The 12,819-nt window shown below is 34.8% G+C and overlaps 1 protein-coding gene across 1 annotated transcript; it reads left to right on the top strand.

Moving 5' to 3' along the window:
- Positions 1 to 38: 38 nt before the first annotated feature.
- EMB2411 (DNA replication helicase) lies at positions 39 to 11,022 on the top strand. Its single transcript, XM_088810575.1, is given in 33 exon segments — positions 39 to 511; positions 599 to 1,057; positions 1,263 to 1,313; positions 1,572 to 1,781; positions 1,885 to 1,938; positions 2,016 to 2,077; positions 2,512 to 2,644; positions 2,826 to 2,936; positions 3,065 to 3,161; positions 3,363 to 3,445; positions 3,802 to 3,867; positions 4,275 to 4,430; positions 4,547 to 4,602; positions 4,729 to 4,786; positions 4,937 to 5,047; positions 5,140 to 5,196; positions 5,389 to 5,523; positions 5,606 to 5,851; positions 6,530 to 6,604; positions 6,783 to 6,904; positions 7,037 to 7,109; positions 7,221 to 7,325; positions 7,457 to 7,624; positions 8,277 to 8,346; positions 8,426 to 8,577; positions 9,035 to 9,112; positions 9,203 to 9,295; positions 9,388 to 9,528; positions 9,637 to 9,676; positions 9,761 to 9,834; positions 9,943 to 10,077; positions 10,203 to 10,322; positions 10,694 to 11,022. Coding segments are annotated over 33 exon segments (4,176 nt in total). The 5' UTR covers positions 39 to 91; the 3' UTR covers positions 10,859 to 11,022.
- The last annotated feature ends 1,797 nt before the right edge of the window (positions 11,023 to 12,819 follow it).

The raw sequence follows: 12,819 nt of genomic DNA, 5'->3' as shown, positions 1-12,819 counted from the left end.
GTTCGTCCCACCCCTATATCTCTCTGTCTCTCACTATGCTGCTGCCAGCGCTAACTGAGTTGGAAAGCTTGCTTCTGCCTATCAGCCCAAAATGCCTCCCAGAAGAAAGATTAACTCTTCTTCCTCATCCAAGAAGCCCAACGTTTCAAATCAACAATCTCAACCGTCCAAGTTCGGCATCCAACATTTCTTCGAACGCCATACTCAAAACGCCCTTGTAGCTACCCACAACCACCCATCTTCTCCTCCCAACGCCCTCCTTTCAGCAGCCCCTAAGTCTCCTATCCCAGACCATAACCCTTTATCCTCTTCCAACGCCAATGCAGCTGCTTTGCCTTTACCACTTGAAGCCGCTAGCAGCGCTGTCGTCTCTCATTCTGCGTCGCAAAACCCTAAAATCGATTCTGATTCCTCTGCCGATAAGCCACCTGCCATTGATGTTAATGTTGAGGTGTCGCCTTCAGTCTCCAAGTCTACGTCTCTGAAGCGCTTCAATTTTTCCCCTGGAATGGTAAACAAATTCTCAGCTTTTTTTCCCTCCTTTTTCCATTTCTTTCTTCATAGTCTATTAAACTAACGGGCAGAATTGGAATTGTAGTTGATAAAGCAGAGCCAAGATGATGGAGGGGATGTGGTGACATGGAAGATATCTCCGGTCAACGAACGGCTTCAAGCACTCTCAAAGCACATGCCTGTATTGGCTGATTCCTCGAAGCACGACTCTTTCAGCATAAACCAATGCTCCCAAAACAAGGCATGTTTTTTTTTTTTTGGTTTCTATCAAATGCCTTTTTTTTTTTGTTGAATTAATAACAAATCGATGCACTGCACTTTGCAGGGTCTAAATATGTCTGCTAAGGTTGACAAGTGGCTTTCTTCGCCTTCTCCCAAAGCTGATAAAAAATCTTTGGTTTCAGACAACAGGGTTGGGTTAAAAAGAGCGAACCCATTTCAGGATACAGAGGTCAGTGAGAGAATTGCTGATGAGAAAACTTCTTTAGCAAGTAGACAGAGTCCATTCCGCACTCCACCATCGCTACCATATTGTCCTGATAAGGTAATTAGTAGTAATTGGTTTCATAGTAACGCTTTTCTTTATTTTTTTTTCCTGTTTCCTCTTTGGTTTTGGACCAAAACTAGTCCTCTTCAAATGGAAAGTGACTGAAGGTCATACTACCTGCATTTTTTTTTTTTGAATTTTCTTAGAAATGCTGGTTCTGTAATTTGTCTTCTCTCTGACTTACGCCTTAACTGAAATGCAGCTTACTAATGGTATTACATCTGACCAGTTGGGTTTGAGGCAGCACAAAAAGGTTTCACTTTAAAATGCTTTCTCAATGTTCATATCTTTATCTTAACATACTTCCGTACCTTGCTTTCACATCTGATTGTTATATAACAAAAATGGAAGTTTATTTACTGCTACATTTTAGGTATACATTATGTTGTTGCATAGATTATCAAAAAAGTTTCCACACTACTTAAATTACCTATTCCTTTTAACCTTTAGCATTCAATTATCTTCCTGTTTTTATTGTTGTTCATCTTCATTTGTCTATTTTCTCTTATAGGCATTGCTTGCACTTCTAGATCAAGTAGAAGATGTCATTTCTGTTGAGGATTTTGTTTCCACTGAATCAGAGCCATATTCATCTGACGCCCAAGATGGACAGCCCAACGAAATGCCTGTAATAGCTGATTCAGTAGTAAAAGGAGCTGGAATGGGCCCACCACACGAAGTCAGTGAAACATCTTCTAATGGTTATTTCCTAGTGTTGGAGGTATGCCTTTTTTTCCCTTCTTTTTTCTTTTTAAGTAACCTTTTATGAAGGAAACAATATATTCTTGGATACTGATTTTTTTGCAACTATATCTCTGCTGAAGGTATCTGAAAAGCGAACTTTTTCTGAGTCTGTTGGTTTACAATGCCCATATAAGGTTTTTACTGTGCCATAATCACAAACCACTTAATGCTTCATTGGACTGTGAAGGGGATTATTAACATTGCTTCTCAGGTTCTTCGCTTGGTAAATGAGAAATGTGGGGAAGAGCGCGCCGTTTATTTGTGGGAAGAGTGGTATGTAGTTCAATGAATGTGCTATCAACTATTCAATAGTTTTGACATTATTTCAAAATCAGTTTACTTTCAATAATTTCTCGATATTTACCTGAGCAATGTTCAGAAATGCACTTTTCAGATCATGCCCACTTTTTTTTCCAGCTTTATTAATAGAATTGTCGAATAAAACTTTGATGTAGATGTAATAAGGCTAGAGAGTGCTAGGGTTTTACTAATGTTCAATAATGTCAAGTGGCTGCTCTACATGCTTATTGACCCATCTCTAGTGGCATTTTGCATGGTTCTTCATCAGTGTTTTTGCTATAATGGTCATATGCTCTTGATCTTCTGATGAAAATTTTAAAGAATTTTTGGTTCTGGCTTTCACATTCCTTGATTGGTTGCCACTGGGGAGGTTATGTTCTCACTTTTCCTTGAAACAATTACCTCAGGTCTTATACTGTTGTTGCCCCAGGAGACACTGTGAATGTCATTGGTGAATTTGATGATGAGGGAAAGTGTAATGTTGATCATGAAAATAATTTTCTTATTCTTCATCCAGATATTCTGGTCTCTGGAACTCGGGTAAGTGTCCTCCACTTATTCAAATTTTAATTTTATGCATTTTCATGTGACATGTATTCTTATGGATTTTGTAATCATGGCTGCACTCAGCTACCCTTGTTATATTAATTTTGGTTGAGTAGACGCATGTGGGTATTTAAAACCAAATTGTTTCTCTTCTAATAAATCAAAAACAATTTAGGTTGCAGCTAGTTTCAGTTGCCCAAGGCGAACTGTCCTAGATGAGAGATTACGATGCAATGAGCATTCAACTGCAGCTCTTATCGGCACCTTGCTCCACCAAATTTTTCAGGTCTTGGGATCGGAAAAGCTATCATATTATCTTATTAAATTGTCCAATACTTCATATTAATTTCCCCCTATAAATAACTAGCTTTTAGATTTTATCTATAGGCATATCACTTTTCTTTTATTTTACAGGCAGGACTTGTGAAGGAGGCCCCTACAATACACTTTTTGGAAGAATATGCAAGACTAGTGCTACAGAAGAACATGGAGAGCTTGTATGCATGTGGAGGTGGAGATTTATATAAATGTTCCTTTACCATTTTCCAATTTCTCGCTGGCAAGATCATCTAGGTTCATCAGTCCATTGGACTTGTAAAATCTTATCCACATTTTGTTAAGTTTTTGATAATGTTTCAATGACATGTTAGCAGTAGATCTTAGGGATCATTATCTGAATCCTGATTCTATTTTTTTTAATGCTTAATTGCAGTAAATGAAAATGAAATATATAAAACCTTGACTGAAGCTATTCCAAAACTAGTAAATTGGATTGTCCTCTTCAAAGATTCAGAGGTGCGCTGATATTTTCTCATTATTGTTACTTGTTTCTTGTTAATTACCTTGTGTTCTTCTACACACTTAGTCATATAGGCTTTGAGGATCCTGCATCTAAATGCACAAGCCTGAAGGCTGGCTTCGTCATCATGTGGGTCAGTGACCTCCCGGCTGAAGGGTGGCTGGGGTGATTGTAAGGTGCAATATATATGTCACAGATACATTTCTCTTTGTTGGAGGTTGATGTACCAGGCACCTTAGAATTTAAGAGACAATTGCATCCTGTAATTAACTATATAAAATCTCTTTGTATGCATATCAGATGATTACTGTATGATAACTTTCTATTGTTGAGTAAATTTAACTTTTGGCAGGACCCAAAAGTCCCCACTGTAGATTTTGGATCTGATAATGGGCCAAAAAAGGTTAATATTTTCGAGGTTAGCATCTCCTTCAGCCTTTCTTATACATGATTCCTATGCATTATATGCATCTTTGCATTGACTACAGCCTTTTTTTGGATATGCATGCTCTTGGATATTGTCGATATTTAGATGAGAATCATACCTATGTATTCATGCATTCGCACTACAGTATCCTGAAAACTTTCCTGGATTCAAAATATGGTCACAACTCAATGTTGAAGATATGTGTGCATTTTCACCTATTTTTGCATTTTTTTTTGTTTGGCTTGTCTTTAGTTGCACTGGCTGAGTCCAACTCTCCTAGATTTTTTCTTTTATACTAAATCTGAACTCATAAAATGAACTGATAGTGTTTGGTCATTATAAGTTTTCATGTGAAGAAGTAAGTATTTTTATATGTATTGATTTCATTCTAATTGTAGGTGATTGATATTGAGGAAATGGCATGGGCCCCAAAGTATGGTTTGAAAGGAATGATCGATGTTTCAGTCAGAGTGAAGATTGAGTCAGGTGGAAAAGAAGACAACGAGAAGATTATGCCTCTAGAGTTTAAAACTGGAAAAATGCCTAAGGGCCAGGCAAGTAATAAAAGGAAGCAATTATATTGGGATCATATCTTGAAACATGCACATGGCATTTTCCAAACCCCTTTCTTGACCTCATTGTCCTTGACCTATCCTTGTCATTAATGCAGTCATCTATGGAACACTGTGCCCAAGTGATCTTGTACACTCTCCTTATGTCTGAAAGGTATTTACATCTTATTCCTTTTACTTTTCTTTTTACCTTCTGTGTGTTTTGGGTGCAGCAGTGGTGTGGGGTTGTTGTTGCTGAGTAATGATTCTTTTCTTCACTTTTTACTCGTCTTGTTTTTAGGTACCTAAAATGTATTGATTCTGGCCTTCTATACTATCTCCAGTCAGATCAGACACAAGTAAGTAAGCTACCTTCTGTCCTCTGGATCTCTATTTTCAAGGCCATGAAGCATCTGTTGATGGTTTGTGTAGGGAATTGTAGTTACCCTCTGTCCTCTATTGATCTCTACTTTTCAAGGCCACTAAGCATCTGTTGATGGTTTGTGTAGGGAATTGTAGTTCGAAGATCTGACTTGGTTGGGTTAATCATGCGTCGCAATGAGCTTGCAAATGATATTCTTAAGGCGTTAACAACACAACAATTGCCCCCAATGTTACAGGTATGCCTGTTACTGAATTATCAAAACCATATGATGGTAGAGAAGTTTTTACTTGATACTCAACAGAAATTCTACTAATATTGCTATCCTAGATTCCAAGCATGTGCAAAGGCTGTCGCCATCTTGATGTTTGTACCATCTATCATAAGGTAAATTTGCTATCCCTATAAGGTAGATTCCTGTTCTTTTGCGGCTATCCTGTCAAAATATTGCACATGAGGAAGTCAAATTCCTTGGAGAAAGCGTAATCGAGATTTTCATTTATGGTTCTATGAGCCGCAGTTCCTCACTCTGAGTATCAAGTTGTTTTTATTATTGGCCATTTTGTTTAATTGCTGCAGGCACTTGGTGGTGACACAGAGAGTAGTGGATTAGGTGATGTATTTGATTCACATGTACATCATTTTTCAAATGCTCATGGTGTTTTCCTCAGACATTGGGATCGGTTGATTGACCTAGAAGCTAAAGAGATGCAGGTGATTTGATTACTCCAAAGCAGCACAGATAATAAATTGATCAAGCTTTTCACCTTGAACAATTTTTTTTTCACTATTCCAGCTTGTAAAGAAAGATCTCTGGCATTCTCGTAATCTGAAGAGTGACGACTGTACTGGTTGCCTTTCTTCTCTTGTTCTTGATGAACTTCCACATCAGAAATCTCACAAAGAAAATAGATTCATCTATCATTTTGTGTGTCGACATTCACCTGCTTCCAATCTAAATGGATCTGATAGAAATCCTATTAGTGCTGCCTCTTCTCTGACCAAAGATTTGGATTGCACACTTAAATGTGGAGATTATGTGGTATGATTACTCGTCTAACAAGCCTTTAGATCACAGAAACGCAGCTGAATGCTACTGCTCATTTGGCACAAAGTGAACATTAAGATTTTTTTTTGTTAAGCAGTGCTTATTAAGATTTAATTACTATTTTCATTCAGGTTTCTCTTTAATGTGCTTCCAAGATGTTACTAAAACTATTTCTCTTTCAAATTTTTCTAATTAAATATCTCATCACATTAATAATCCATTTTCATCTTTATTTACACTACAATTCCAACTTAAAGAATTAATATTGAGGTATTTCTTGCATTTCTTCTGCTTGATCATTCCTATCTTAATGTATCTTTTAGTTGTTCTGCCTTAAGTTGTATGCCTTAAAATCTTGCAGTGAATCTAAAATGATTGTTATGCATCTGCAATGCATCATGTTTGCGTTTTTTGGGAGGTTGTATAGTTTTAATTTTCTGTTGTACGTTCTTGCTGCTCTGATTCCATGAAAATCTGAAACACTGTCCACACTCTTCTGCTACACTTTGGTTGTCTTTGACTAGAGCTTGTTAAGAAACATCATGAACCATTTCTTCTTTTTCGTAATACTGGTGATGAGCAGTTTCTTTCGTAAATTTTGTTTTTCATGATGTTGCATCCAAATTCTCATTGCCAACAATATTTATTTGTTATTTGATTTCTGGTTGTTAGATACTTAGCACGGAATCTGGTCATCAAATTGTAGCAAGTGGGGTCATTGTGGAAATCAGTCCTGTCCGTGTTTCTGTAAGCTTAAAGTTTCCTGTGCTACTACTATGGAATTGGATTATTAGCAGTAACATCATCTACAAGATGTCATAGGATGCATGCTAAAGTGGCTCAGAAATTAATGTTAACCATCCTTAAACAATCAGATTCAAACTGGTCTAACGCTTTTAGATTGTCTTGCTTTGGTGGAAGTCAGGTTTCTTTTTCTAAGTGTTTAAGGCTACCTGGGGGTAATTTGTCTTCAATGACGGAGAAACTATTTCAGGAGGTCTGGCGGATTGACAAGGATGAAGTCATGACCTCATTTTCCATTATGCGGTAATTTCTGCATTATAGTTAAATTTTGACCATTTTTATTATTTTCTTCTATTCTCTTGTGGCATCTGGACTGTCAAGAGATAAGAAATATTCTTTGTTTATGTTCATTATGTTTCCTTGTTATCATTGAAGGTTCAACCTTATTCAAATTTTTCTACAAAATGAGCAAAGTTCTCATCTCAGGAAGATGATTGTTGACCTTGCGGTGAATGCTTCTTGCTCTCTCATATTGTTTTCTATATAGCTTTTTGCATAATGTAATGTCTTTTTTTTTTTATTATTTATCTTTCTATGTATGTTGCTTTGCCTACTGCAGGCTCCTAGATTTGACAGTGGATGCATATTCAGCCAAGATCCAGCAATATCTTATGTGTGGTCAGAGAAGAGCTTAAATGATGATCAGCGTAGAGCTATTCTCAAGGTTTCCACTTCCCGGTTAACATGACTTTTTACCTATTTTATCTCTCAAAAAGAAACATTCCCAGTTGACCTAACATTTTCTAAAGAAAATGCGTTGTTACTTATTCTGCAAATCCATTTTTCCTTTTTCAGATACTTACAGCAAAGGATTATGCTCTAATTCTAGGAATGCCTGGAACGGGCAAGACATCTACAATGGTACATGCTGTAAAAGCCTTGTTGATGAGAGGTGCATCCATTTTGCTTACATCCTACACAAACTCCGCAGTTGATAATTTACTCATCAAATTAAAATCTCAGGTCATCTTTATTCTCAAATTGTCTTGTTATGTTTCGAGGTGTTAGCTTTCTTGCATAGTCATTTCAATTTATTGGTGCACGTAATTCCAGCATGCAGAACTCCTTAAGTTGCAAAATCAATATGCGTATAGCATAGCTATACAAGATTGGTGAAATGGGTAAGTTAGCATATTAGGTGTGTCTGCATGTAAGAAAAATGGTTTAGAGGAAGAAAACTGCTATGACTCCAAGAAAACAGATGTGATAACAGGGATTGTACAAACTCATTCATACATATATACATTCTTTTCCTTTGTGTAAGTGTGATTAAGGTACTTTTTAATGTATATATCATGTTGAAGTTGTAGGAAATATTCTATTCCTCACTGTTTAAATTGAGTCATCTTCTATCTTATTATTTCCTTTTTCATTTACATTGCCATTTAAAAAGTCTCAAAATACGATTTCATTTTGTAAGCATTGCAATGTGATGCTTGACATTATCGCTACTTCTCCAAGATTTTTCTAGACACTAACTTCTCTTGTCATCCGTTTCTACTGTTGTCACTGAAGGCTAATTAGGTGGATCAACTTTGAATTTCACATATGATGAATCAGCAAATTTTCTGAGTTATTTCTCTTTTTTTCCTTATTGAAATTAAAAAAAATGCAGAGCATTGATTTTGTACGCATTGGAAGACATGAATCTGTGCATGAGGAAATTAAGGGGCATTGTTTTTCAGGTAGGAGAGTATGTCATTAACGATTTGCAATCAGCATGTTACTTGATATTTACTTCATGTAATAAGTTGTTTCTGACAGGAATGAACCTAAGTAGCATTGAAGAAATTAAAGTGAAATTTGACAAAGTCAAAGTTGTTGCCGTCACTTGCTTGGGCATCACTAGTCCATTCCTCTCTGGAAAGAAATTTGATGTTTGCATTATAGATGAAGCTGGACAGACAACTCTCCCGGTTTGTATTACTTCAAGTTTATGCATTTTGATAATCTAACATTCATGATTTCTGTATGGTGAAAGTGCAATTATGCACTTAAATTATGAATCATGTTCACTGATACTATATCTAGATTGTAGACCTCTAGAATTTGAGAGAAAGGGGCAAGAAAAGTAAAGAATGGAGTTAGAAACAGAAGTCTTTAGTTGATATTTTAAAAAAAAAAAATGCAGGTGAAACTGGGAAAAAAAAGCACAAAAGAAAGGCTAAAATAATTGAAAATAAATCCTAAAGTTACATGCTGAGGAATCTATTTTTTGAGCTTTTGCTGCCCAGAAAAGTATACCCAATGCACATTTTAATATTTGATTATGCGAGGATGTTGTCATGTTGTTTAGTATATTTTGTATATGCTGAAAGTCAAATGTTTTGTTAATTTCCTGCTTAGTTAATGAAATATTTATGGCCCTATCAGGTATCACTGGGACCGTTGATGTTTGCTTCTACATTTGTGCTAGTTGGAGATCACTACCAATTGCCTCCTCTGGTTCAGGCATGTATGCATGCATCATTAGTTCTAGCTATTTAACTTACGTGGCAGGACCTGAAGCTCTTTAACATTGCAATGCTGATTGATTTCCAGAGTGCAGAGGCTCGAGAGAATGGAATGGGAATAAGTTTGTTTTGCATACTATCAGAAGCACATCCACATGCAATTTCACCACTACAAAGCCAGGTTTCCTCTAGAGACAACCAAAATTTATATATTTCAATTCTTTCTTTTGGCACTTTTCTATTGCATGAATTTATGAAATTATTTTTCTATAGTATCGTATGTGTGAAAGCATTATGGGACTTTCAAATGCATTGGTATATGGTGATCGATTGCGTTGTGGTTCCCCTGAAGTAGCTAATGCCAAACTCAAATTTTCAAGACCAAACGCTTCTTGTTCATCTTGGCTAAAAGCTGTAAGAGTGATTTCTCAATCTTCTTGTTTGTGATACTTAAATTAGCATTTTCCTTTCAAAACTTATTTAGATAGGATATTTAAAACTTACACTTAGTCATGGTTGCAGGTTCTAAATCCAGGCAGGCCAGTCATTTTTGTTAACACAGGTTTGAAAATTATTATCTTTTATATATGATATGTTGTATACTTGTATGTCTTGAACTCTTACCAGAGTGTTTTCCATGACTTAGATTTGTTGCCTGCTTTCGAGGCTAGAGACCATAAAACTGTGAATAATCCAATGGAAGCTTATATAATTGCAGAGGTAAGATCCTCATTTGACTCTGAAATGCTTTTCTGCAATTCTTGTGTTGTTGATGTGACCAGTATGCAACTTTATGCAAGACATCTACTTCTTTTATGTATAACATAGATAACGGATGGATTAGTTAACAATGGAATTGAAGCAAAAGATATTGGCATCATTACCCCTTATAACTCTCAGGCGAATCTCATCAGACATGCTTGCATAGCATCTGTGGAGACGCATACTATTGATAAATACCAGGTTAGGCTAAAAGCCTTTTTTGTCTTTCCTGTGTTATTCTTCATCTTCTTGAGCATGGAATTGCATGAAAAGTTTCTATGGACTAACTAGTGTGTCATTCCCTGTTGTAATTTACCATAATACAGGGAAGAGACAAGGACTGCATACTGGTGTCCTTTGTTAGGTCTAATGAGAATCCTAGAAAATGCTCTTCTTCACTGCTTGCAGACTGGCATAGGATTAATGTTGCTCTAACACGAGCCAAGGTAGCTTTTATCACAGTTTTCTGAGTTAAATTCATCTGTTAATACAGCATAGTGGAAGAAAGAGTTGGTTATAATACCTGTTTGAGAGTTGTTTTGTTTTTGTATGGTTTTTTTTTTATTTTAATATTTGAAATCGTATATAAGTTCGAAGTAAATTTATTTCGTATTGGTTTATTAGATGATTAAATGTGACATGAATATTTTTTATAGTAATTTTAAATAAAATTAAAATATATAATTTATTTTATCAAACAGTTTTAACTTAATTTTAAAAATTATTATTTTTCTTCTTAATAATTTTTAAGTTAAAAAAAATTAAGCTAAACAGGCTTACAGACAAGTCCTGGTTTATGATTCACTGTACTGTACAGAAAAAGTTGATCATGGTGGGGTCGTGCAGAACCCTTTCGAAGGTTCCAATGCTTAAGCTTCTTATTGACAAAGTTGATGAGCAGTCAGGCGTTATGAATATGTCGAAGAAGGATATCAACCACAAAGCGGTACTTAAGAGGTGCTCTCAGATAAGATCATTGTAAAATTAGCCCCTTCCGATGGGAATTTGTTCATATGTATATTTGAACGGTGTATATAAAATTATATTTTGATCGTATTATGCTGCAGATATTCATATTTTATCTATGATGGTGATGATGATGATGATATGTAAAACAGTAAGAGAAGTGAGCATATCATTTGATTAGCTTTTGTGCTCAGTGGGATGTGCATGGATTATGGATATTCTTTAATGGGCTGCTCAAATCAATCTTGAAAGCCTATTTTGGTTGGGACTTGGACTCAAATGGCCTTCAAATGTCCACATTTTATTCGGCCTCAATATTTTATTAAGATTAGCATTGGGTTTATAATGTGTCTTTTTAACCGAAGCAATCTTTTAAGCCCATTTTAATTCGATCTAAAGTTGCATTTGGTGTGTTACAATGTAGTCACATCAATGCAATTACAAATAATATGATTGTAAAAAATATTATTACTAATTAGATAATATAGTAACATTTGGTATATTAAGAAAAGTGTGATTAAAATGTTGATAAGATAACATTACAGTGTTTAATTTGTAAGTATTTTATTGAAAATGTAATATTAATTTTTAAAATTATCTATGTATTAAAATGCAAGTTGAATATACTTATATCTTTTTTATTGTAAATTTTTTATATGATATTATTTCTTAAATAAACTTTCCAACAAATAACTGAAAGTGGATTTTTATATATATAAAACAATAAAAATTGTTTAGTCTTAGAGCTTGCTTTTTGTAACAAGTAGATTATAAAACTTTAGATACCTTTGGTCGATGGTAAGAACTCAAAGTGTTCAAGACTTTTTCATATCATAAGATTTATTTTGCTTTTATTTTTTTGCTCTTGCCTTGTTTTTTTCTTATGTATTAAAATAGTTGACAACAAGTATTTTATATAGACTTTGTAAATGTTCTTCTTTAAGAAAACAACCCTTTCATTAAGAGGTATATTTATGTCTAAAATATACCTTTGCATGTTACAAGACATAGTTTTGGTTAACAGTCTTATTCCAATAATAACATTATGAAAAAACAACTATTTATATCATAAGATATCTTTGAGCTACAATATGATAAGATAAATTTTGATATCAAAACTTCCGAATAATGATATTTTTCAATTGCCTCGTAACTTTTAGATTTGGGGATATTTTTTCAAATATCACTCTATTAAGTTATATAATTTTTCATGTGAAAGATCACCCACAATCTCATGATCACGTAATGTGATATAAGCTTTCAGTTGAATTGTCTTTCCAATGGTTACTTTGTCAATAGACAACCTTTTACATTGAAAAGGTAAGATTTTTTTTCACTTTGAAATACATAATTTATTTTATTTTAAAAATATATCAATGTGATCTTAATGAAAATATAAAAAATTTGAACGGATGAAATTATGATACTTAATTTATGCGGGATGTTAATAGGATGTGATTTAAGCTTGACAAGTTGTTGAGCCCCATAATAATTAAGTAGACTCAAGGTAGGTGCATATGATATGGACGGTTGAATTTCAATCAATTAGTTGCGTATCAAGAAAAGAGAGGGAAGTAGGCGCATGGTTTTGAATTTGAGGGAAGACGATTAATATGACCTGTTGCTGTCCTTATGAACAGTCATACATCTCTGTATTAATATAGTGAAATTAACACGGATTGGGATGGAATTCATATTGTTTAATAATGGGATGAGTCGTATATTGAAAAATCAGGCATGCATCTGTCAGAGAATAGTTCCACAAGACAATTAAAATAAGTTATCTATCATTCTGTAAAGTTCAGTTTAGTTAATGTAGCAGACCATGCCTATTGCCTAGTGCCTGCTTTAATACATAGTGCATAAAATAAAACAAACATGCGTCCATATGCCTACCCACGAAATGTTGCCTTCCCTAAGTTTCCATTTATGTTTTGTTTATGAGTATAGTATTAATTAAGTGTTGGTGTGGCTCTA

This window comes from Theobroma cacao, chromosome 10 (assembly GCF_053813885.1).
Source record: "Theobroma cacao isolate CCN51 chromosome 10, ASM5381388v1, whole genome shotgun sequence".
Lineage (NCBI taxonomy): Eukaryota > Viridiplantae > Streptophyta > Magnoliopsida > Malvales > Malvaceae > Theobroma > Theobroma cacao.
The sequence above is the reverse complement of the archived record's forward strand: the minus strand, read 5'-3'. Positions and strand labels throughout refer to the sequence as shown.